The sequence below is a fragment of the Mchenga conophoros genome, linkage group LG22 (genome assembly GCF_057382185.1).
Source record: "Mchenga conophoros isolate Kocher_MC1m ecotype Shallow Benthic linkage group LG22, M_conophoros_male_GT1.1, whole genome shotgun sequence".
Taxonomy (NCBI): Eukaryota; Metazoa; Chordata; class Actinopteri; order Cichliformes; family Cichlidae; genus Mchenga; species Mchenga conophoros.
Window position 1 is genome coordinate 22,696,416 of NC_140546.1, and position 23,327 is coordinate 22,719,742.

Here is a 23,327-nt window from a genome sequence, read left to right on the forward strand (position 1 = left end):
TCCTTCCTCCTCGTTGCAGGGAGCCGTTGAGAGCGCTTGGTTGAGATTTGAAGTGACAGCTGACTGCTGCAAGGGAGGAGAGGCTCCTCTGAGGACCACACAGCTCAGAGAAAGAGAGAGGCATCCCCGTCCTCAAAGCAATTATGTTTCCTTGCATTACAGTTTATTTGTGGTTGCAGTTGTTTCTTTCATATAAAGACCTTGTTTATCCAAGTGCTGTTAGCTAAAAGTAGTGCTGTGTTCCCAATAATTGGGAACACAAAGCTCTTATTTACTCCCTCGCCTAAAGAGCAACCACTGTTGTCAAGCAGAGTAGTATAAATGTATGTAACATTCCCAGGTGTGGCATTGTTAGTGTTGTATGTGCAAAGGCAAAACCTGTTCCTGTGTGAGCCTATTAGTACAGTATGATGTGCCCTTTATAAAGCCTGAATACATTTTTTTAAATGCAACTAGCTTATATAATTCTGTGTGTTGTTTTTTTTCAGGTGTTTAACACCTACTCCAATGAAGACTATGACCGACGTAATGAGGAGGTGGATCCCGTGGCCTCCTCTGCTGAGTATGAGCTGGAGAAGAGGGTGGAGAAACTGGAGCTCTTCCCTGTGGAGCTAGAGAAAGGTGGGGAAAAATCTAAGAAAATCCTAATGAAGATGGGATCCTGTCAGCTACTTATCATACCCAACAGACAGAACCACCCACACAGGATGTCTTTGTTTTTTGCTTTCTTCTGTACTTTCCTAATTTTTTTCCTTCACGTTTCCTTCATCCCCTTCCCATAGATCATGCCTTAAAGTTTAAATCTCTCCCTCGACCATTAGCAGTATTTTGTTATTATTATTATTGTTGTTGTTAGATGTTACAAAGAGATAATTCACAAATTGCAATTTGACTTAGATTATCCCAAAAAGCAAGGGTTGCTTAATTCATCCTAATTCCCTAGACGTGACACTGCATGTTTTCCACTTGTCTTGTTCTGGACTAAAATTCATTTACACCCAGGATCTAAAATACACTGACTTTACGTTGTGGGACACCACAATCTACTCTCTGTTATGTAACACTAACAGCATTTGAATTATTAACACAGGACAGGGATGAATGAAGGGCATTTCTCCTCCATTTTTCACATTCTTGTAAAAATTGTTTCATGTCTTGGAGGTTGACGTCTCCTTATTCTTTCAGTTAATACTGAACATATTCACATATTCTGTCATATTCCACAATATGGTTGACATTGTTAACAGAAGTCATTTTGGGTTTGATTGACTGGATCTTTGGACACTTATGAAAATGCAGAGAATGACACTTGAAATTTGTGGGGTTTTGTGTTTCCAGATGAAGACGGCCTGGGGATCAGTATCATCGGGATGGGTGTTGGTGCTGATGCAGGCCTGGAGAAACTGGGCATCTTTGTTAAGACTGTCATTGAGGGTGGAGCTGCGGAGAGAGATAGCAGGTGGGTGCTGCTTTCCTGCTGGATATCACACATTTCTTTCAGTCTAAAAGTGGGTCTGGAGACAACAAATAACATGCACGTAGGATTAAACTTGCATATGTTGTGCAAAAAGTATATAAATGTAGTCCCTCCACAGGAATAAATTTCCATAGATGTTTTTTTCCCCCAGCACCACTCCACCATATTGTCTCGCTCGGTCTTACATGCGCAGTCACACTCTATATCTCTCAGATTTAACAGCAGGGGTTCGGATTATATCCACCGAGAGAGGCACAGTCTTACACAGGTCTGTACCTGTGTAGGTGTGTGTGTAGGTGTGACGGAGTCGTTACATTAAATTATATTTCTTTTTCTCTGCAGAGTTTCTCTGCAGAAAAGCGCTGATTTTTAAAGTCTCTGTTTCTATTTATGTCCTTGGATGTTTTACAGTATTGCATTATGTGTTTTTGTGCATTATGAAAAGTGTAAACAGTGCAGAGTTAGCAATGAGTCAGAGATGGAGGAGATGACAGCTCCTCAGCTGACAGACTGGCCTCTTGAGCTGTCACCTTCCACCTATTAGTTTGTTTGTGTGGTTCAGGTTCCCCATAAACAGAAACTGCTCCTCACAATGCAGTTTGAAGCTAGTGAGCTCTTCATAGAAAACAAGCCTAATGCAGCAGGGCTGTTTGCACTAGGTGTTTACTCCTGGGATTTATTCTTATGGCAGAAATTCTGAGGAACATGACAGTGAGATTAGTTAAAATGTAACCAGCAGAGCGACGGAGAAAAGCAGCGGCAGAAAGGAAGCAGCTCCTTCGAAAGTGAGAAAAGTTGATCTGTTCTAAGATGACAGTTTCACTGACTCCAAAAAGCCTAATTTCCCATGGTGAGTGGGAGAAGTGAGAGAAGTTGAAAAGATCAGAGGAACACTGTGCTGAAGCTCGAGTTCACATTTGTGTGACTGTAGAGTTGAGCCTGTTTCTTTTTTTTTCTTTAGTGGAAAAAAAGTTTTTAGTTTAGTTTCATTTTTACAACAATGCTGTAGAAGCTGTTGAGCGTGCTCCTCCGTGTGCTTGTTTAGATTTTTAGCGATGCTAGCAGCGTGGCTGTAGGCATGGCGACAATAAAAACCAACCTCTAATCTAATAGCTGCCTTGAAATGATGTATTCTGAAAAATGTATTTATGGTCACCAAAGAATGAAGTCTGCTTTGTGTTCAGAGGTAATTAACATTAACACATGTGCACTACTGTGTAATGCAAATTTGGTGATCATTACACAGCAGAGGACAGCCACTGTTGCTATTTCATGAATATTTTTAACATCAAGTTTTTGTGATGAGACGCTACATGACAAAAATGTTGTTCATGGACTGTTCAGCTTTTGAGATTTGGGGGTTATTTTTCTTTAGTAACATGTCTGCCTTCAGACTCATGTAATGAAATACAATAAAATACAAAAATACACATTTAGGTTGATATTTTACCACTTTACCTGCTGGACATTGATGCAACATTTGCATGTTAAACATGTTTAAAGTGCTTAACATGCATATCTAAACATAAAATCTCAGAACACTTAAAATATTAACAAACTGACTTAATATAAGTGAAGATATTGGTGAAGTTTAATAGTTTCATAGTGATATTTGTAGTTTAGTGGTGAAATGGACATCTGCACTTAATATAAAGACTGAATAAAAGAAAAGAAAAAGGAAAAAAGAAATATTCACAAATCAAATATCTTTTTACAGCTGGCTTTAAAACAGCCAGAGTGCTGTGCATATTTAAGTAATGCATTCACATTTACATAACGCTCTTCTGTTCTTACTGACCATTCAAACTTTCATTTTAACCATACATACAGCACTTTATGGCCAATTTAGAATCAGCAATTACCCCAACACGCATGTCCTCAGACTGTGGGAGGAAGCCAATGTACTAAGTTTTTATTATACTTCAAGTGAATGAATGCTTCCAACATTATATTGCATCATTAGTGTCTTTATTAGAGATGGAAACACAGCTGTTCTTTATTGTGAATCTGCAGTTCTGGCTGTGGCCTCATGATGGATTTCACAATAGACCATGATCACAGTATTAGAGAAATAAACTGTACACTTGAGATGTTAGTGTCATGGCGGCAAAAAGTAATCAGTAATTTTTGCATGCTCACTTATTCGTGCACACACACACACACACACAGATATACACAGGGAGAGAAGGGAGGAGTCACTATCCAGAATGTGATTTCCTTGAGTCATTACCCTCCCTGCCACAGGGCTCTGTCTTTGCTGAGTCTGACTTAATGGTCTAATGTGCAGGAGCGCATTCACTCTCAGGCAGACAGAATGACTTGGCTGTGGCTCGATGTCTCGCCTGTGTGTGTGTGTGTGAGATAGGGGACATGAGGGTGATAGGATGTGTAATTCGGTGTATGTACATTAACTGACAAGGTCCTTTGTTGGCAGTTTTTTGTCTTTCCTGCTGCCTTTGTTTGGAAGTTGTATACCGACTAGGCTCGACCACATACAGCCACATTTGGATGGTAGCATCTATGAAGGTCAGAGAAGCATCTGGACCGCTGACAGACAACCAGCCTGCTGTCTGTCTACCTGTCAGGCCCACGTGTCTCTATACATCCCTGTGACATCTGTGATTGATGCGTCAGCTGTCACAGACATACTAAATTCTGCTCGGCAGCTGGTGTTATGTTGTAACAGACTGGGAGAAGGAGCTGCAGTTTTATATGAAGCCATCAAACACCTCTTCATTTTGATATTATTGTTGCGGTAAATAAAAAGGAAACAGTGCAGAGGATGCATTTGTAGGTAGCTAGTGATTTTGACCATTGTTAAATAGTCTTAGCTACTGTGGCTCCCTCCAGTTTATGAAATTGTAATTGTAGATCACTTGAGAACTCTTTTATCTTTGAGTTTTATTGCTTTTAAATTGAACCTATGGGGGTAGTTCATTCATACAAATCAAGAAAAATCGAGTTAAGAGACCTTCATCTCATCTGCCCATTCTATTTGATAAAAATGTGAGAAATGTACAAGTTTAAAGTTTTCAAGCTTGTGTTCATAAGTATCGAGGAGATGGGCCTTCTTGCACTCTGTTTTGGACCAAATAAAAAACCAAATTGCTGTTGAAGAAGAGAATAATGTGTCTGTTGTGGCTTCCAGCAATTAATTATTAGCACAATTCACTGTTTTGTTGAAAATAATGAGAGCTAGTTTTTGTTTTATTTATATGTTGAAGCAGTTACTCAAAATCCAGATTCAAAATCCCTCTGCATCTTTTTTTTCAGTACAAATGTTCATGCAAATTTAAATTGAATATTCAACAAGGCTGTCTGTTTTAAGCAATTTGTTCGCAGTTCCCCTGAATCCTTTATACTCAAGTCTTATCAGGAGTTTCATTTTAGGTCAAGAACTTAGGCGACCTCCCGTCATGTCCAGAGCAGAGCACAAATACCGGATGTATTGTAGCCGAGGGCCAAAGGCGTCCATGTCCCCATTAGCCCTCATAGTTTGTTTTGAGTCTCATCTCCTCTGTCTCCTTGTTACACAGTAGTCTGGAGCTATTGCACTGGAAATTTGTGACCCCAGAAAGTTTTCCGCTGTTGTAGTTCTATAAATTATGTGAACATGAATGATACGCCAGCGTGTTCGTGACTTTGTGCATCTTTTAGCCTTTGGACCACAATCATTTTCGAATGCAGAAGCCCAGCGTGAGGTCATATGTGCATGCAGATTTCAGCTTATATGTATGCACAGTAAAAGTAAAACGCAGACATTTATTCCTGATGTCTATACTATTGATATATTTTTATTTGCTCCTGCACAGTTGGTGTTGGAGCACCTATAATTTCATTGTACATGTACAATGACAATAGAGGGCTATTGTGTTCTATTCTATTCTATTCATTTATTTTATAATTACATGTTTATTACTATCTTATCTTAAGTGCTGAAAGATTCTTCTTCTTGCATTTGCCAGAATCAAAGTGAATGACCAGATCGTGGAGGTGGATGGGACCAGTTTGGTGGGCGTCACTCAGAGCTTTGCTGCCTCAGTCCTCAGGAACACATCAGGAGTCGTCCGGTAATACACACATGCAACCATAAACTATAATGCAGTCTAATGCAACAAAGTATTGGGAACAGGACATAGTAATGCTGGAGTGATAACTCCATTAGAATTCAAATTTTGAGAGTTGAATTGTGAAAATCAGTTGTAACAGTACAGCAGGATTTCAGGAAAGTGTGTCAAGCCGCTGTCAGCTCCAAAATCCACGACTACTATTATACAGTCAGAGTTATTTTACAGCTCCCTAAAAGCGCTAAAGCGTTCTTTATATTTAGTGATGGTCTCACTAGCCGCAGGAAGAGTATCAATGCAGTTAGTCCAGCTATTATGTTGCAAAAGTCCTACTTAGTGAGAAATACCTTAACATTACATGACGAGCTGTTTTTGACAGGGTCTGCTAACAGCACTGGGAAGCAGAGGAAGTACTCGCACACATAGAGATGTGAAAGAGAAGGCTGCGTTTAGTTGATTCTCGCTCTTGTCTGTCCTGTTTATTGACAGGCTTTCGTTTTTATTTCTCTCTCTCTGGATTCTCGCCATTGTGTGTTATTGAGGATGTTCTCCACTCTTTTCATTCTGCCACTTTTTCACCATTTCTTCTTCAGTCATCTCGGGAGAAGTGTGCGAGTTTATTTTCAGACCTCGACCTTGCTGGTGTAGAGCCCTCCATTCTTTGTCATGGATCTATATTCATATTATGCTTGAACTCACCTGTGGAAAGACAGATAGCTGTGTGGGAACTACAGTGTCTGATGAAAAGCTGAAGGCTGAACAAAGAGATATCCAAAATAATCAAAAGTGTTGGACAGATGATGTTTGCTGAAATAATATTGACAGTGGAGATTTTCCAGGATGTGGCTGTACAGATGAGACAGCCTTGAAAACGCCGACGTATATCATCTGTCCACCTCGCAAATATAAAGAAATAGTTATGACAAGTCTAAAAACTGAAATACACTGACGTACTTGTAAGATATATAAATGTTGTAGTCCAGTATATGAACATTAAACTCTGACAGTGTTTACAGGAAATATAATGATAAATCTCACTCCTCGCTGTTATTTCTTCCAACAAATTATCACTCCTCCTGCCCTCTCTTCACTGTCACTCTTTCAGTCTTCATCCATCAAGTCTCACTCACTCCACCCCCTCCTCCTCCTCTGTAAATCCTTCTCTCACTCCGTCTGATCACCAGGGGTTTTATGGCCAACTGTCCTACATTTGCCATTTTGCTATATTTACCCCGGCTTCCAGCAGCAAATCATCCAGGTTTAGAGGTGATCCCAGGATCTTTTAAAAACGTGCTGCCAAGACCCCATCACAGACAGGAAACTGTTCCCAAAATACATGGAACATTGGAAAATGGCTTTAGCACATAATAGATAGCATTAGATAAAAAGAATAAGGACATCTGTGTTTGATTGATTACGGTATTTATTTGTCACAACAATGATTCTTGGCGTTATGCAACCCTGATACGCAACTCTCACGCACAAATGCATCAATGCATCAGAATTATTGTCAAGAAGCACTGTTACAACAAACAAATACGAGTTGAGGAAACAAAATTTCTTATTTTTTGTTAAGTTGAAGTTAATATTTTGTATTGATTAACTGTTTTACAGAGCTTTGGAAGAAGCATTTAAATACTCTGAGTAAAAGTGGCAATGTTACAGTGTAAACATGTTCTTCAAGAAGAAGTCAAGTACACAAAATACTACTTAAATAAAAGTTAAAAAGTGTCATACTATCTATGCCTTTTATCCGTAGCTCATTAAGCGGTCTTATCTTCTGTTACTGGAGTGTATTTGAGTTATTGTTTTAGAGTACATCACTTTGATAATGCATCTTGAGCTAATGTAGTTGCTTTATTCTTTGCTGTGGGTCTAATTCTATAACGAGATATCATAATTTATCAGTATTTATTCTGCTAAATAATTAGTAACTAAAGCTTTAAAATAATGTAACAGTAACTGCCCCCAAACTTTAGTGGAGCAGAAGTAAAAAGAAGCATTTCAAAGTATTTAATCGAAGTAAATACACATCATAGTTATACTTAAGTGCAGTACTTGAGTAAGTGTATTTTTTGCATTCCACTATCAGACTTAATCATGCTCTAAATTGAACTCAGATTAACTTGCAGTAGATACATTAGATAGCATGTCTCCAACACGGCTGACCAGTCATATCTGGTATGTGTGAACCTGTGCTGACATCCTCAAACGGCTGTCAACCCAGTGCTGCTTAATGCTCAAGACGTGTGTCCTGCATTGCTTCTCCAAGCATCACTTTCTGCATCCTTGCCACGTCTCTATTAATTGGAGTAAATGGAATAAATCAGTGGTGTCTGCAGCTGAGCTGATCCTGCACAGCATCCTGTGTGGCAGTCCCAGATCTTAAGGAGAAACTACGACAGGCTCCCCATGCGTGAGCGGAAAGGCTCTTTTCAGGTCAGCTACTCTTCAGACCTCCCTGCTGTCCAAAGGCTTCCTACAGTAGAGTACTTAGCTTAACCCCTCCAACCCCCCTTCTTTTTCTACTTACTGTGTGTCCTGGCCCTCAGTTGTTCCTTCACATGTAGATCAAATACGCCTCTCTGCTGGAGCGTAAGGCTTTCTCTACATCCCCTTTAGAAATATATAAAAGAGCTCTCGGGAGATGAATTCACTTGATTAGACCCCATCTCCGATCCACTCTCGCTCTCTTTTTCTGTTTTCTTCTCTCTCTCACACACACACACGCGCACACACAATAGCTCGGGCCTCGCTCACACATACACATAGTTACAGGGACCCTGCAGGGTGAGCCACAAAAATCCCCTTACTTGATTGCTCGGCTTCGTTGGTGTTACGAGGAGAATAAATTGGTGATTGCGTTATAAATTTTCTTTTGAGTTGCAGAACTATTATTTGCTTTAAGTTTTTACATTTTGAGCAGAAGCGTGATGAGAGAGATGAGCATCTTTTTGCTTTGTTATCCCCTTATTTGTAGCTCTAATTTGTACTCTCAGTGCTCCCTCTCCCTGTAATATAGACAAACACAAATCTATAAGCAATCTTTAGCTCCTGCTCTTTGTCATCATCGGCATCTTTAGCTGTATTTTAATGTGATATTTTCTGTGTTTGTTTGCATGCGTAACTGCTGGTCTTCTCTGTTTAGTTCTCTGCCAGCTTAATAACAGGCTGCCTGGCCGAGCTGACTGTCGCCTCACATTATTATGCGTGTCCTGTCTCCCAGCCCTGCCCACTACGTCAGCACATATCGCTGCCATTGCTATGTGGCTGTGGGCCTCTGTTTTGCTCTCTGCGTTACTGTTGTGTTCATTTCCTTGCATAAATACACATCACAACAAGAAAGATGGACAAAAAATGAATTTAAAGTTGTTTTCCTCTTCTGTATGATTTTGTAAAAAGGTGCATGTCAGGCTACATTATTAGGTTAAATCATAAGTTCCAGAGAGGTTTGTAGTTACGTTGTAGGTTATGATGTAGATGAAGTATAAATCGAGTGTCAGACAAATGTCAAACCCTTTAAAATATTAAAAATGAAAAATATTCGTTTTTGTCAGATGCTACATTTACGATTAAACCCTTTATATCGAGTGTCTAAAGAAAATAAATCTGATAACTCACAGTGTGAAAGGTCGTGGTTTTGTAATTATAATATTCATACTTGTAATTACAAGATAAATTATTTAACAAATTCAAATAGTCATGTGGTAACTAAAGCTGGCCGATATTGGTCCATATTAGTTGCTTGCCGATCTGTTAATATTTAGTAAGTAAAAGAAGACGTGAGAAACACCCTTCAAACATGTTTTGATGTTTCATTGTTTGTCCACCAGAGGGCGCTGCAACTTCCCTGCTGTGTTTTAAATGCTAAAGACGCAACAATGTGATCCAGGCTTCCATCCATCCAACATCGGCCGACATATCGCAATATCAGCATTTTTAAATCACCAAATATCAATCCTATATCTTTTAGGCTCTACTGTCATGTTGTGTAATCCCGTGCTGGCCGCCTCTGTGTCTGTAGGTCAACAGTGCCTCTTGTTGTCACAGGTTTGTGATCGGCCGGGAGCGTCCAGGTCAGCAGAGTGAGGTGGCCACGCTCATCCAGCAGACCCTGGAGCAGGAAAGGAGACAGAGAGAACTACTAGAGCAGCAGTACGCCCACTATGACGCCGATGATGATGAGGTATTGACCATACGCAACCCTGGCCACTGCCCTGGGTGTCCTCTACAGTGCATTTGAGACTTTGTGAATGATAGTCTGAATATGCAAAGGTGCAGCCAGGGTAAGATGCCAGCCTCTTAATATGAGGAACATTATCTTAATAAATCTCATTATATCTGCATGTATTTGAGGTTCATTTGCTAACACATTTCTCTACATGACACCGTAGTGAGAAAATGAGGCTTCTGGTTGTCACTTAATGCAAATAAGCTCCTTTCTCCTTCCAATGGGCTGGAAGTTATAGCTTATTAGCTTCATAAAACTGAGTGACAGTAGGCTTTGATGCTGACACACAGAACAGCCTCTCTCTCTCAGCCACACATACTAAGAGCCATGCGAGAGTTGGTCCTCGAAAGCATCACTCAGCATTTCTTTCTCTGATTCTGCTGCTTACTTGCTTGTTTAATCCACCAAACACTGAGCTCAGGGGCCTTCATATCTTTGAGTATGTGTGTGTGTGTTCATGTAGACACTCTTACACTGTGTATACACAAGACATAACACAGTGTAGTAACATAAATCAATACCAAGTGTTTCCTCACTTACATACACAGAAACAGCCGCACTCATGCGTAGATATACATGCAGACAAACACTACCAGACATCTTTCACTGTTTTCATCAGTGCTCTTTGAAGCTTTTCATTTCCCTGCAGACGGTGGATTGAGAGCACTCTTCATGCTTAAGAAACTCTTTTCCAGGCTCTGAATGCTGATACTACATGTCAGCACTGCCTAAGCTCCTACAGAGTGTTAAGGCTCAAATGTAATGTAAGATTTCAATGTTGAAAAAGAAAATAAACACTTTAAGGGCTTTTTTCCCTTACAGATCCCCACATGGACATATAAACAAAAGAATGGTGATTATATTAAATTTGTTAATCCATACATCGATTAGAGCCTGCTGTAAAATGAATCAAAATCAGCCTCTGTGGAGCACTAAGGCATCCATAACTTGCTGCTGATAGGATAAACGGTTGCAAAAGGATTACAAAGATGCGTGTGGCAGTAAAAAGAGCTCATCAATATTAAAATCTTTATAAATATTAGAAAGAGTCATTGGGTGGGTGGGAGTTATTTCTCAATCTGAGGGCTGCAACAGAGTCTTCAGCTCTTTATTGGTGCTTAGAATCGGATCCCAAGAGGAAGGAGGAGTGCATTTAACAACAGACATGCAGCAGACACATGCATGCCCATCTGTTAACAGTTAAATGGAAGCATAGCCCACAAGTCTTATATTCAACCTTTGGTCCTCTAAATAATCTCATGCAATCTTTGTCATGTTCAACATAATAAATAATAGTGACAGAAAGACAAATAATTCAGTTATCAAAGTTAACAGTATAGTAGTATGTGCTAAAACAATAATAATAATAAGGGTGGAGCTGGAGGATTACTGTTACAGCAGCCAAAAAAATAAACACAACATATAAAGTAGAAGAGCTTAGTATTATAAATACATTAATAATTAAAAAATAATAGAATAGCAATAATAATAAAATGAAGCAATAAAGTAATAATAAGTTTGCAAAATTGTGCTAAAGATGGAGTTGAATTAAATATAATAGGTTAAGCTTAATGAGTAGAAACATACATAAAATAAATACTGATGTCGTGGTGTGAGGCAGGAAAGATCTCCTGTATCTGTCAAAACTGCTTCCAGTCAAAGGTGCATCACATGCTGGGCACCCTCAAAAAGGATTGTCTTTATACATTCAGTAGGAGGAAGTTATACTGTGCAGATGACGGTGCTCTTGTGTGTTTAATGGTCAACTCCACCATCTGTAAATGGTAGCTTAATGTATGTAGATGGCACTGTTTTAACAACCGAGCCTGTTATGGAAATGGGACCATTCGATTGCGATGCATGTGACTGAATCAGGCCTGAGCCCTGCTATCTGGGAGATAGTTGGAGGGATGTGCAGGGAAAGATGAGGAGAAGATGTAGGGCACAGTAATGAGTAGAGCTGAGAGCAGAGGCACAGAAGTGTGTACGTGTGCATGTGGAGCGCGGGTACAAAGACAAGTGTACAAATATTTTCTGTATTTCATTACACAACTGATGATGGAAACTCACAGTATAAGCTAATTGTTGCATATCAAGCCTTTATCATTTCTGAATCATATGGAGATTATAAAATGTATTTGTGATGAGAAAGCAAATTTGCAGGGGGTAAAAGTAAAAGTAAGCTGCAGATGTTTCATGGAGCAGCTTCACTGGAAGTGTTCGAGTCTGTTGGTCATCAGCCAAAGACTGAATCAACAAATCCATTTGGGCCCAGTGCTTAATGGTTTTTGCCAATACTCATTATACAGTGTTTTGGGCATCAGAGAAGAGAAAAACTGCCTTGAATACATGCAGTGTAATGGCCTACATAAATATTTTTCATTTAAGTACTACTAAAAGCTGCAGTAATAAGTTGTATCCGGTGACTTTCATTAGTCTCTTCATTTCTGAGAAACCCCGGCCTTCTCAGTCGTAGCGTTAGCCCCGCTGGATGCTCATACCTCACTAGTTTTGACATGTGACCTTGTTGCACTTGAGGCAAGATGGTGAGTAATTTAAAAAAACAAACAAACCCCAAACAGGGACAGATTTTGTCAGCATAACTTATCTGATGGCTTACTTTTAAAGAAATTATAATTTCAGCTCACCAGGCTGTCAAACTGATTTATTTCACACAAAGTTTAGGCATGGTTACCTAAATCTTATGTAACCGGCAGCATTAAAATAGCATTACTTATGTAAAGTAGCAGGTGAAGCGAGGACGGCTTCAACAACATGCTTAAGAGTTTCGGGTAGTCAGACGAAAGAAGATGGAAAGGATGTAAAAGGTGACAAATACAAGGCTGTAACCACCAGAGCATTGCTGGCGAGACCAAATCTAGGTTTGGGTGTCTTGTGTCTTCTACTTGTAATGAAAAGTAAATAAAAGCAACTGCTTTCTGCAGAAATTACTGGCAGGGGCAGTTTGATCATAGTTGAATCCAAGGGGGGGTGTATCCCCTCCAACATGATTACAGCCTTGGATAATTAAATGTCACAGTTGGAGCCTGACAGGTTATCTGTTTTGTCCGTTTAGGCTATTCTGCAGCCTGTTAACTTCTCACTGGAGGGTGAATGCTAATAGCTGTATTGGCTTCACTGTAGGAGTGGCTAATTGCCTGTTCAGTTAGTCATTTCACCTCAGATACCGCTGCTGCGTTCGCACTGTACTTAAAGTGACATCTGTCACACATTTCACTGGTTTTGTGCGAGTTTGTATAGATATCAACCTTGACTAAAGTTTGTAGAAGTTCTGCTGGCTCTTTCCTGCTGTGCCTGCAGACTTGTGATGACAGCATGCAAATAAATGTCACTTTTACAAGACCTCGGGGACCCTTTACTAATATAAAACCTCTGTCATTTAAAAATGAATGACAGACAGACTGAAAACCAACCTTGGTTGCTTCTATTTATTCTTCATAAATGTGATAATATTAACCATCTGTGCTTTACAGTAAAGATTAAAAAATAGTGTGTGTGCTACTTGGATTTATATTTTGTGCTCTGTTTTAAATATTCATGCAGATAATTGTCTCCACGTGTGATTTTACATTTCCTCCTAAAGCAGACGGGAGAATACGCCACAGACGAGGAGGAGGCAGGAACAACAGTGGCGGGAGGAGAGAAGAGCATCGAAGTGTTTGACTTACCGGAGACGGAGGATATCTTGTCTCCGTCGGAGCTGGACGCCACTAAACTCTACCAGAAGTTCAGAGAGGTAACCTGAAACGCCGCTGAGTCTTGATTACATAACTGATGGGAGCCTACAGCATTTTTCTCTGTCAGTGGTTTGAAGCGTACATTGCAAATACACCCGCAAAGCCACCAGAATTGCTTAGCTACTGAAAAAAGGTAATTAAATTTAACAACAGAAGAGACAAACACAATAGAGGCTCTGCTTAACTTGGCAAAACGATGCTTTTGTTAAGATCTGCGATCCGCTTACCCTCCCTAATTGCTAATCTGAATGATTAGAGGTGTGAACACAAAGTGATGTAAGTCCTCATTACACCTAATTGCCCGTGTTTTTAGTCGAAACTCCCAGAATAAGAATGAGAGTGAACACCATAAAGCTGGTTTTGAACCAGATCTTGGCAGTGCTTCACACACTGGGTTCCTCAGAATAGAAGCTCTCTTTGTTGAACCTCTGCTACCTTCGCTAACAGTGAACTCACTTTGAAGATTACAGCAATGAAACAGAACATAAATTTACTGACAGTTAACTCATTTATGCTTTAATGCTGCTAAAAAGCTGGTAATATCGATCTCGCGCTCCAACACCGTTACCATCAGCGCTGTGGCACCACCGGCCTTCCACAATTGCTGTATGACACATTTAACAAATGGCTCCAGCTGCACTGCAGGCACTGCAGTGGATATCGAGTGAAAATATAATGTACTCCCTGGGCTCAGGGTGTGTGCTTTTACTCCATTTTGTCATTTTCTCTGCTTCTTGACCTCTCTCCCATAGTTCAGCTTTTCCCTTTCATTCTTAAACGCCTCTGTTTTTGGAGTCTTTTAGGAAGCAGTTGACTATGGGGCTGTCAGGCTTTTGTAAATGACAGAGAGAAAATGTGATGATACAAGATGCTGTTTGAAACAGCAATGATTAATTGTGCTATGAAAAAAATTGGCACGACCAAACTTGTGATGGCGTTGCTTTAAAACGGTCTCAGGTCTGCAACCATCTGCAGTCAGCTGTGACTTTAATGATGTCAAAAAATGTTGATAAGAAACAGTCAGTTTCTGATTGAATTGAGTCGAATGGTTAAAGTTTGCAATTGTTGCAATCTTTCACTGATAATATGATGATTAATTGAGATAAATTGTCACTGTCTACATAGATTGACCCACATTGTAAATCTGTATTTATAATTTAGGCAGCAATTATTTTTAAACCTTCACCAATTTTTCTCATCTGACTGCAGTCAGTCAGAGTCCGAGTGCAGTGTATTCGCTTTGTGATCCACAGAGGTTGACGGTGTCGCGCGCTCACCCTCTGCAAACTACTCCTAAATGAAAAAGAAAATCTGCGCTATCACTGAGACACCACCACATTTTTTTTTGGTCTCAAGGAAGTTGCTGTCCTATTTTTACTCCAGTGTGAGTGAGCGATAAGTAAATTATCTATCAGATGTCCACTGATTTGTAGACACAGCCAAATATTCTCCCCCAGTTTTAGTCAAACCTCTTTAAAAAAAGGGGAGGATGACTCTTTATATTAGAAAATGAAAGCTCTGCAAAAATGTAACGCTCTGCAGGTCTAACACAGTCATTATCCCAACATGTACCCACTTTAGTCAGTCATTTATTTTCCTTTGTTCCCTCTTAGACTTGCTGCATCACTGAGCTTTATTCAGACTCACTAGGTCCAAGGATTTCTAGAAGTTGTTAGAAGATGTTATGCAGAAGCAGATTAACTTTTGCACCAAAAGATTGGAACCTCGAAAGCTACACAACTACCTCTTGCTATTTTTGCACATGCACCAGAGCCCTGAAGTTTTCTTGGAGTTACACAGTAGCCGTGTGTTTAAGAACACACGTCGAACACCTGTCAGTCTCCTAATAAATAAGCTGTGTGATGTTGGATTGCACTGACGTGTGAACAGAACAGCTCATATCCTCTTGCATTCACTACTAGTGAGTGTGCATCATGCACTGCCTCCTATCCAGGCAGCTCCCTCTTCTCAGCCTCACAGAGTATTTCTAGCACTGCCACCTACTTCCTGCCGTGTGTGACATGTGAGAAAGGAGAAGTGTAAAAAATATCCTGATGTGATTCTACCAAAATTATTTGAAGTTGTGTGAAAACTTCTTAACTTGCGCTACTGAAACTTCACAGTAACTTTTGGTAAACTTTAAAGTGAATTTTTAAACAGAAGCAGAACTGTTGGTATTGTAACTAATTTCTGCCACTGGAGGTACATCAGCTCACACAGAGATAGTGAATGATTGCAACAAAGAAACACTTTTTCAGTATATACATATAAGAATTTGATATTTGCTTTCAAACATAATGAAAGAAGAATTTTTCAGGAGGAGTAATTAGAAAAAAGTATGAGTATCAGTATTAGTACTTTAAAAAAGTTCGGCCAGTGCTCTGTGTGTCACGCCTCTACTTTTCTCTCAGAGCTTTCACTTGTTTCCATATCCTGCTCTCTCTCTCTGCATCTCCTCTTCTCCTGTTTATGTCTGCTCAGTCATTATCTAACTTCCTGTCTGCCTCTAATGGACCACCCATATACACTTGTACATCTAACTAACACCTAAGTTTCTTAGATTTTTTTTTTTTAGTTTAGTTTTAGTTTTAACATTGCATTAAAAATGCAAAACGTTATTCCATGTTAGAAAATGTATGACTTTTTTTCCCTTTATGGCTTCTTTAAACTACTTAGCAATTCATGCATCCCTCAGCTTTCCTTGCCTCTCCTCTGAGAGTGCATGTCAGTGCTGGAGCTGGGACGCTGTCAGGGGGAGGACAGAGTCGGCTGCCTCTGTCCATCACGCTGTATCGACGGCACAGAGAGCCTGCTCAGCCATCCATTTGATTCTTGACCGCCCTCTCTTTTCTCTCCTGTTTTCTTTTTTTCTCCTCCTCTGCTACCAACAGCTCCAAATCAAACACACGGTGACCGAGGCCGAGATCCAGAAACTGAAAAACAAGGTAAGGGATTAAAACCGTCTCTGGGCAATCAGGCGACTGGTTGTGGGTGTGTTTTGTCAGTGTTTACATGATTTTTAAATCAATGTGAGACTTGGGTCAGGATAGCCGGTGAGCAGCGGTTCAAGCTTGGTGGAAATGTTTGGGAGATAAACTTTGGTGTTATAAGCGAGAGATGTTTTACAGAAACAATCCACAGCTAAAATACTTTAAATACACTTTATACAACTATTGAAGGTAGTGTTGTCTCTTTGCATGACGCACTCAGTGTTGTCAGGGTCTCTGTGAATGCATTTGTGCCTGCATGCATATAAATAACGGTGTATTATTCATATGCAGTTTGATCAAAGTGGTGCCTATAAAGCTTTTTCCATGACAGTAACGATGTTCCTTGTGATGCAATTTGTACTCTTAATAAGTCTTTGCTCCAAAAAGGCAGTTTTATTAGCTTTTGCTTGCTGATTTTATAACTGTAGGTTTGATTTTGTCTTACTTTGAGACCTTCAAAACGTCCAACAAGCTCGTGTTTTAACAATTAAAAAACAGTCTATAACTTCTTACTTAATATTGGTTACATATCCTGTTAAAAGTGCCTGTTTTTTGGCATGTGTATATGTGTAATATGTTGTATATATAGTGTTGGACATTATTGGACAATGCGGATTTTGTCCTGCAGCTGGCATCAGTGGAGCGGGAAAAGCAGCGCTGGGAGAAGGAGAAGAGCCAGCTGAAGGCCAGCATCGAGGAGAACAAGGAAAGGATGTTGAAGCTGGAGAGCTACTGGATCGAGGCGCAGACGCTCTGCCACACCGTCAATGAACACCTGAAGGAGGCCCAGGCCCAGTACCAGGCTCTGGAGAAGAAGTACAACAAAGCCAAGAAGCTCATCAAAGACTTCCAGCAGAAGTGAGTGAACTCTGGTTAAACTGATCACATTGGACCTCTCACTGTGTTTATTTTTCTCGGTCATGAAATCTCAGTTACATTAAGCATTGGACCAATGACAGTGTTTTGGGTTCAACTGCTAATACAGTTTGAAAATGTAAGTCTGCTGGACACCAGCAGCAACTTAGGTTACTATAACTAATCATGCACTTTCTAATTAGGGTCATTTATCTGAGCTTACAACATTAGTCCAACTGAAAGAATGCTGAATGTACACAATTTAAAAAAAAATCATTGTAATTTATAGTCACATCTATGAGGTAACTTCAGTGAGGCTATTTATAGTCTTTTATATGATTATATAAATTATATATGATATTATATGATTATATATGATCTTGCAGGTATTTATGATGTCACATACTGGCAATCCCAGGTTCGGTTCACTATTTTCACTCAGTTTCAGATTTTAATGTGCTAATGTGTGCTAGCAGTTAATCAGAAATGATTTATGGAAGCTAGTGCATTGGGAAAACTAAAAACTGAACATCCGAGTGATTAAAAATGGGAAGGAGACAAGAATGTCCTAACAAAGTTTCATAGTTTCAAATTCTATGAATATTGCATATTATGTAAGAAAAAAACATTGATTACTTCTTGAGGGACTGAAATCAGGGCAAAAAAAAGACTTATGTGCGATAAATTTTGTCTAGTTAGCCATACTTCATACAAAATCAGTCTGTTTCCATATGTTACTGTAGCATAACTGAGTCAGAAACCTCTGCCTAGGTGCTTTCATTAAATGTACTCTTCTCAGCTTGCCGAGAGAAGCAACAGCTAAGAAGGAAACCTCACATTTATTATAACACTTCAACTCTTTCAAATGAGTACTTTAGCATTAATCCTACAAACATATGTTTTAATTAAAAAAAAACTTGGATGAATTCCTTTGTTTTTCCTTTTACAGCTACCCTCACTTCTCTCAGTGAACCTGAAAAACAATATCTACCTCATTTCCATCTGTGAGCTGGACCAACTATGTTTCTTTTAAGCCTTATCCCAGTTCAACAGTAAGAACTGTGTTTCCATTTTAATGCAGTGCAGCACTCCCTCCTTTTCTGTGCACTGATTTCAGAACCTCTCCTGCTCAGCTTCAGTGTGACTGGATATAATTGGCTGTGCCCCTGCAGGCCAAATGGAAGCAAAGCGGTGAAACAAACTCTCCATGCTGATCTGTACCTTCGGCCTGGGCTGCAGAGGAGAGAGACTGTGTGCCTTTCATTATGCAAACGTCCTCGCGTGCTCTTTCCTCCTTTGACCTGGAAATTGTTTCTGTCTCCCATCACGGAGGTCTTCAGATCCCCTTAAATGCACCTTTAAGGAGAGAGCATCCATCTGGAGGGGCTTAAAGTGAAAAAACACAGGTGTATCCTTCCTTGTGTCTCTCCCTCACATCCTCAGTGGGAGGACTTAAGATGTGATGAAGAAATGAGACAGGAAAGCAAATAGAGGGGGGTAAAGTAGAGGTAAAAGGGAAAAAAAAGATGTGTGTGTTAACCGGGAACAGCGTGATCGGGGTAAAATGAGTCATTCTGGCATCCTCAAACAGCCTCAACTCCCTTATTACCACAGCTGAGCGAGAGGCAAGGCACTATCACACATGATGAAATGTGCACATGCACATATTATAGCTGTATCTTGTTTCCTGTGTTAACACACATCTCCTCTCCCCCGCCTCCTGTTCCTCCAGAGAGGTGGAGTTCATCCAGAAGGAGGATGCAGAGAGGAGGCGGCTGGAGGAGGCTGAGAAAGCTCACCTGGCTGAGATCCAGGGACTGCAAGTCAGGGTAAGCTATCTTTTTTTTTTTCTATCCACTTTTCATTTTTGCCATAACTGAATAGCTTCCTGCCTTGTAGCTGTTCAGAGTGGGCTTGTAAAATTAAGCTATTTGCCCTTAAATAACATTGAAAATATGCTAATGAGTGACACAGTCTGGCTTTGTGTGAAATTACATTCAAAGCCAATAATCAGCATGGACATAAAGATCTTTAGGAGCACCCCCCTGTGCTTTTTCTGCCACTTGGTGTTTCTTGTAATGTGCTCAGGCCCAGTGGTCACACTTTCTCACATGTCGTACTGCCTCTGCCGCCTCTTGTTTGCCGTTTCACTCTTTTCAATAAAAAGGAAGTGCGACACAAAGATAATCGTGCTGGTGTGAGGTTTAATCATCAACCTTTAGGCCTTTCTTCACAGCTGAATTGTCAATCAAGCCTTTATTTTTTGCATTCGACACTCATTCCTTTACTGGATTTCAAAGGGTAAATAGTCGAGGGTGGCACAGGTAAGAGTTTTGGAAAACAGTAGACTCTTTATACTCTGATACTCCCTCCGTACAACAACACACAGAGTCTCTGTTTAACTACACTGACATACTGGAACAATTGTACTATATGTTCAGATATTTGTACACACTTGGCCAACCCCTGAAACTGATTTCTAGGTCTGTGCTCCTTTGTTCAGCCCCTCATTCATCAAGGATATGAAACAAGCTATTTTAGGTCCACTACCTAAGCCAACTTTCTTCTGATTGGCTGTCCCTTGTAAACAAAAGGTTTGAGCAGCAGAGAGGTGGGGAGGCTTCTGTGTTTACAGCCAGAGCTGTCACTGCATTCCCTTCCCAATTCATGACTCAGGATTGTTTACGGGAAAACCCACTCGATTTGGATTTCCAACGCCGACTATACAATTGAAGATGGTGACAGTCCACATAAACACTGGTAAAACTGTAAAACCTTTCTTTTGTACACTGTTGTGGGCTGCAGTGGCTTATTCCTAGCTAGCTTTCTAAGGAGGAAATCTCCTTTTTCCTTGCTTTTTGTCGCCACTGTGGTATTACTGTGGAACGTGATTAACTCAGGAATTAGCTCCCTCTGAGCTCCAACATCTTCTGAGGTGCCAGAGCTGACCATATTAAGGATGTCCACCCTCAGTGACATCATACAGAACCGAGTCTAGTAAAACCTGCCTGAAACTGAGAGTTTGGAGTAATTTGAAACCTGAGCTTGTAGCTCATAGGGATTACATGCACAGATGCTGACCTCTTCATTTTAAACTTTTGTCATGTTTAATTTAATTGTAACAGTAAATATATGAAAATAAGAAAAAGAATTACAGGTCCACTTTTTTCAGATCAAGTATAAATGTGTTTTCTGATCATCTCAGCATGTCACCAATTGTTCCAGCGCTTTAAAGCAGCTGTTTGACAGGTATATGCCTACAGGTGATTAACATCAACCGGTTGGCCCCTCTCTACAGATTGCAACCTTAGAGTCGGAGCTAATGCAGCTGATGAAGCAGAACGGTATCCAGGTCAACAACAACAACAGCAGCAGTTCTGAGAGGCTCAGCGCTCAACAGCACAGCCCGAGCCGAGCTGCAACACAAGCCAGAGGTCTGTTTATGTGGGAACTGCCCATTATGGAAAAAGTATAATATCTCTATATGTTGTTGTTCTGCTTTTTGTTTGTTTGTTTTTCTTACCAAGAAGCTCAATGTCATTCACATCTGTAAGAATTTTATTGGAATTTAAAGGTGAACCAAGCAGCTAGCTAACTTAGCTTAGCAGTGGTTTTAATTTATCTTTTGATTAAAACTTTATTTAGTTTTAATCATAATTTACGCATCTAAATTCTTTTCGTTTTAGTCTTTTAAATATCACGAGATTATGATGAGAGATTCTCAACACAGTTTAGCATTTCCGTTTCCATTACATTAATTGCAAAATGTGTCCGTCTGTCTGCTCTTCTCTTCCTCACAAGTGTTAAAAATTTGTCCCATTTTCATGTGAAACAGGGAGCATGGGTCCTAGTTGTAGCATAAAAACCAAAAACACAACTTAATAAATTCTGATTGGATCTTGTCTCTCCAGACTATTTCCATCTTGTTTTTGTCCCTGTGCATAAATTTTATTTAGTTATTGTCAAAAACTATGATGAAAATCACTGGTCAGTGAAATTAATACTGCTTAGCAGGTGTGGGAGTAGTGGGAGTAAAACCAGAGCTGCTACCAGTCCCTCTAAAGCTCACTAATGAATATGTCATATATTGGTTTGTTTTGTATGAATCAGTAAAAAACTGATAAATTAAAAAAGAAAAGCAATCATGGTGATTATTTGCCTTCTTTATTTACACTTCATTGATTGAACAAAGATCTTAAAATGCTGGTTAGCACATTTCGCTAGCTCTGGCTAGCCGTCGCTCTCTTAGCTTTTGTGCTAAGTTAGCTTGTTTAATGAATCTTGCAGTTTAATGATGATTTTGCTTTTAAAGTACATTAAAAAACATTGCATTATCCAGTTTTTTACTGTTAACTCACACACTCCATTGTAGATAATATAGAAATATCCATTTCATTTTAAAAATCCTCACACTTGAACCTCTGACTCCAGTTTCACTCTGAACTACTGCAAATAAAAACAAACAACTAATCAGTCCTGAGCCCATCTGTCAGGGTTTCTGTCAGGCTTTGTTCTCCTCAAGTCTTTTTAAGCTCCGCTGGCTTCATTTCAGTGGCTGTAACCGTCAGAACAGTAGAAGAAGCACCATATCTGGTGCAGTTCAGCGGATAGCAGAGTGATTGCATCAGCAGTGAGATGAATGATGCAGCCCACGTATGCTACAGTGGGGCAAAAAAGTATTTAGTCAGCCACCGATTGTGCAAGTTCCCCCACTTAAAATGATGACAGAGGTCAGTAATTTGCACCAGAGGTACACTTCAACTGTGAGAGACAGAATGTGAAAAAAAAATCCATGAATTCACATGGTAGGATTTGTAAAGAATTTATTCGTAAATTAGGGTGGAAAATAAGTATTTGGTCACCTCAAACAAGGAAAATCTCTGGCTCTCACAGACCTGTAATGTCTTCTGTAAGAAGCTTTTCTGTCCCCCACTCGTTACCTGTATGAATGGCACCTGTTTGAACTCATCATCTGTATAAAAGACACCTGTCCACAGCCTCAAACAGTCAGACTCCAAACTCCGCCATGGCCAAGACCAAAGAGCTTTCGAAGGACACCAGGAAAAGTATTGTAGACCTGCACCAGACTGGGAAGAGTGAATCTACAATAGGCAAGCAGCTTGGTGTGAAAAAATCAACTGTGGGAGCAATCATCAGAAAATGGAAGACATACAAGACCACTGATAATCTCCCTCGATCTGGGGCTCCACGCAAGATCTCATCCCGTGGGGTCAAAATGATCATGAGAACGGTGAGCAAAGATCCCAGAACCACACGGGGGGACCTGGTGAATGACCTGCAGAGAGCTGGGACCAAAGTAACAAAGGTCACCATCAGTAACACACTACAACGGCAGGGAATCAAATCCCGCAGTGCCAGACGTGTTCCGCTGCTGAAGCCAGTGCATGTCCAGGCCCGTCTGAAGTTTGCCAGAGAGCACATGGATGATACAGCAGAGGATTGGGAGAATGTCATGTGGTCAGATGAAACCAAAGTAGAACTTTTTGGTATAAACTCAACTCGTCGTGTTTGGAGGAAGAAGAATACTGAGTTGCATCCCAAGAACACCATACCTACTGTGAAGCATGGGGGTGGAAACATCATGCTATGGGGCTGTTTTTCTGCCAAGGGGACAGGACGACTGATCCGTGTTAAGGACAGAATGAATGGGGCCATGTATCGTGAGATTTTGAGCCAAAACCTCCTTCCATCAGTGAGAACTTTGAAGATGAAACGAGGCTGGGTCTTCCAACATGACAATGATCCAAAACACACCGCCCGGGCAACAAAGGAGTGGCTCCGTAAGAAGCATTTGAAAGTCCTGGAGTGGCCTAGCCAGTCTCCAGACCTCAACCCCATAGAAAATCTGTGGCGGGAGTTGAAAGTCCGTGTTGCTCGGCAACAGCCCCAAAACATCACTGCTCTCGAGAAGATCTGCATGGAGGAATG

General features: G+C 40.3%; 1 protein-coding gene across 6 annotated transcripts in view; it reads left to right on the plus strand.

Annotated features, from left to right (window-relative positions):
• ppp1r9a (protein phosphatase 1, regulatory subunit 9A) overlaps positions 1-23,327 on the plus strand; it is a 53,166-nt gene that overhangs the window by 20,708 nt on the left and 9,131 nt on the right. For all 6 annotated transcript variants that reach the window (XM_085261401.1, XM_085261403.1, XM_085261402.1 and 3 more), the window contains exons 3-11: positions 489-621; positions 1,339-1,459; positions 5,443-5,547; positions 9,595-9,730; positions 13,380-13,532; positions 16,425-16,478; positions 17,152-17,381; positions 19,111-19,207; positions 20,677-20,812. In XM_085261401.1, coding sequence (XP_085117527.1) covers positions 489-621; positions 1,339-1,459; positions 5,443-5,547; positions 9,595-9,730; positions 13,380-13,532; positions 16,425-16,478; positions 17,152-17,381; positions 19,111-19,207; positions 20,677-20,812 — 1,165 coding nt within the window. The remainder of the gene's footprint in view (positions 1-488; positions 622-1,338; positions 1,460-5,442; positions 5,548-9,594; positions 9,731-13,379; positions 13,533-16,424; positions 16,479-17,151; positions 17,382-19,110; positions 19,208-20,676; positions 20,813-23,327) is intronic.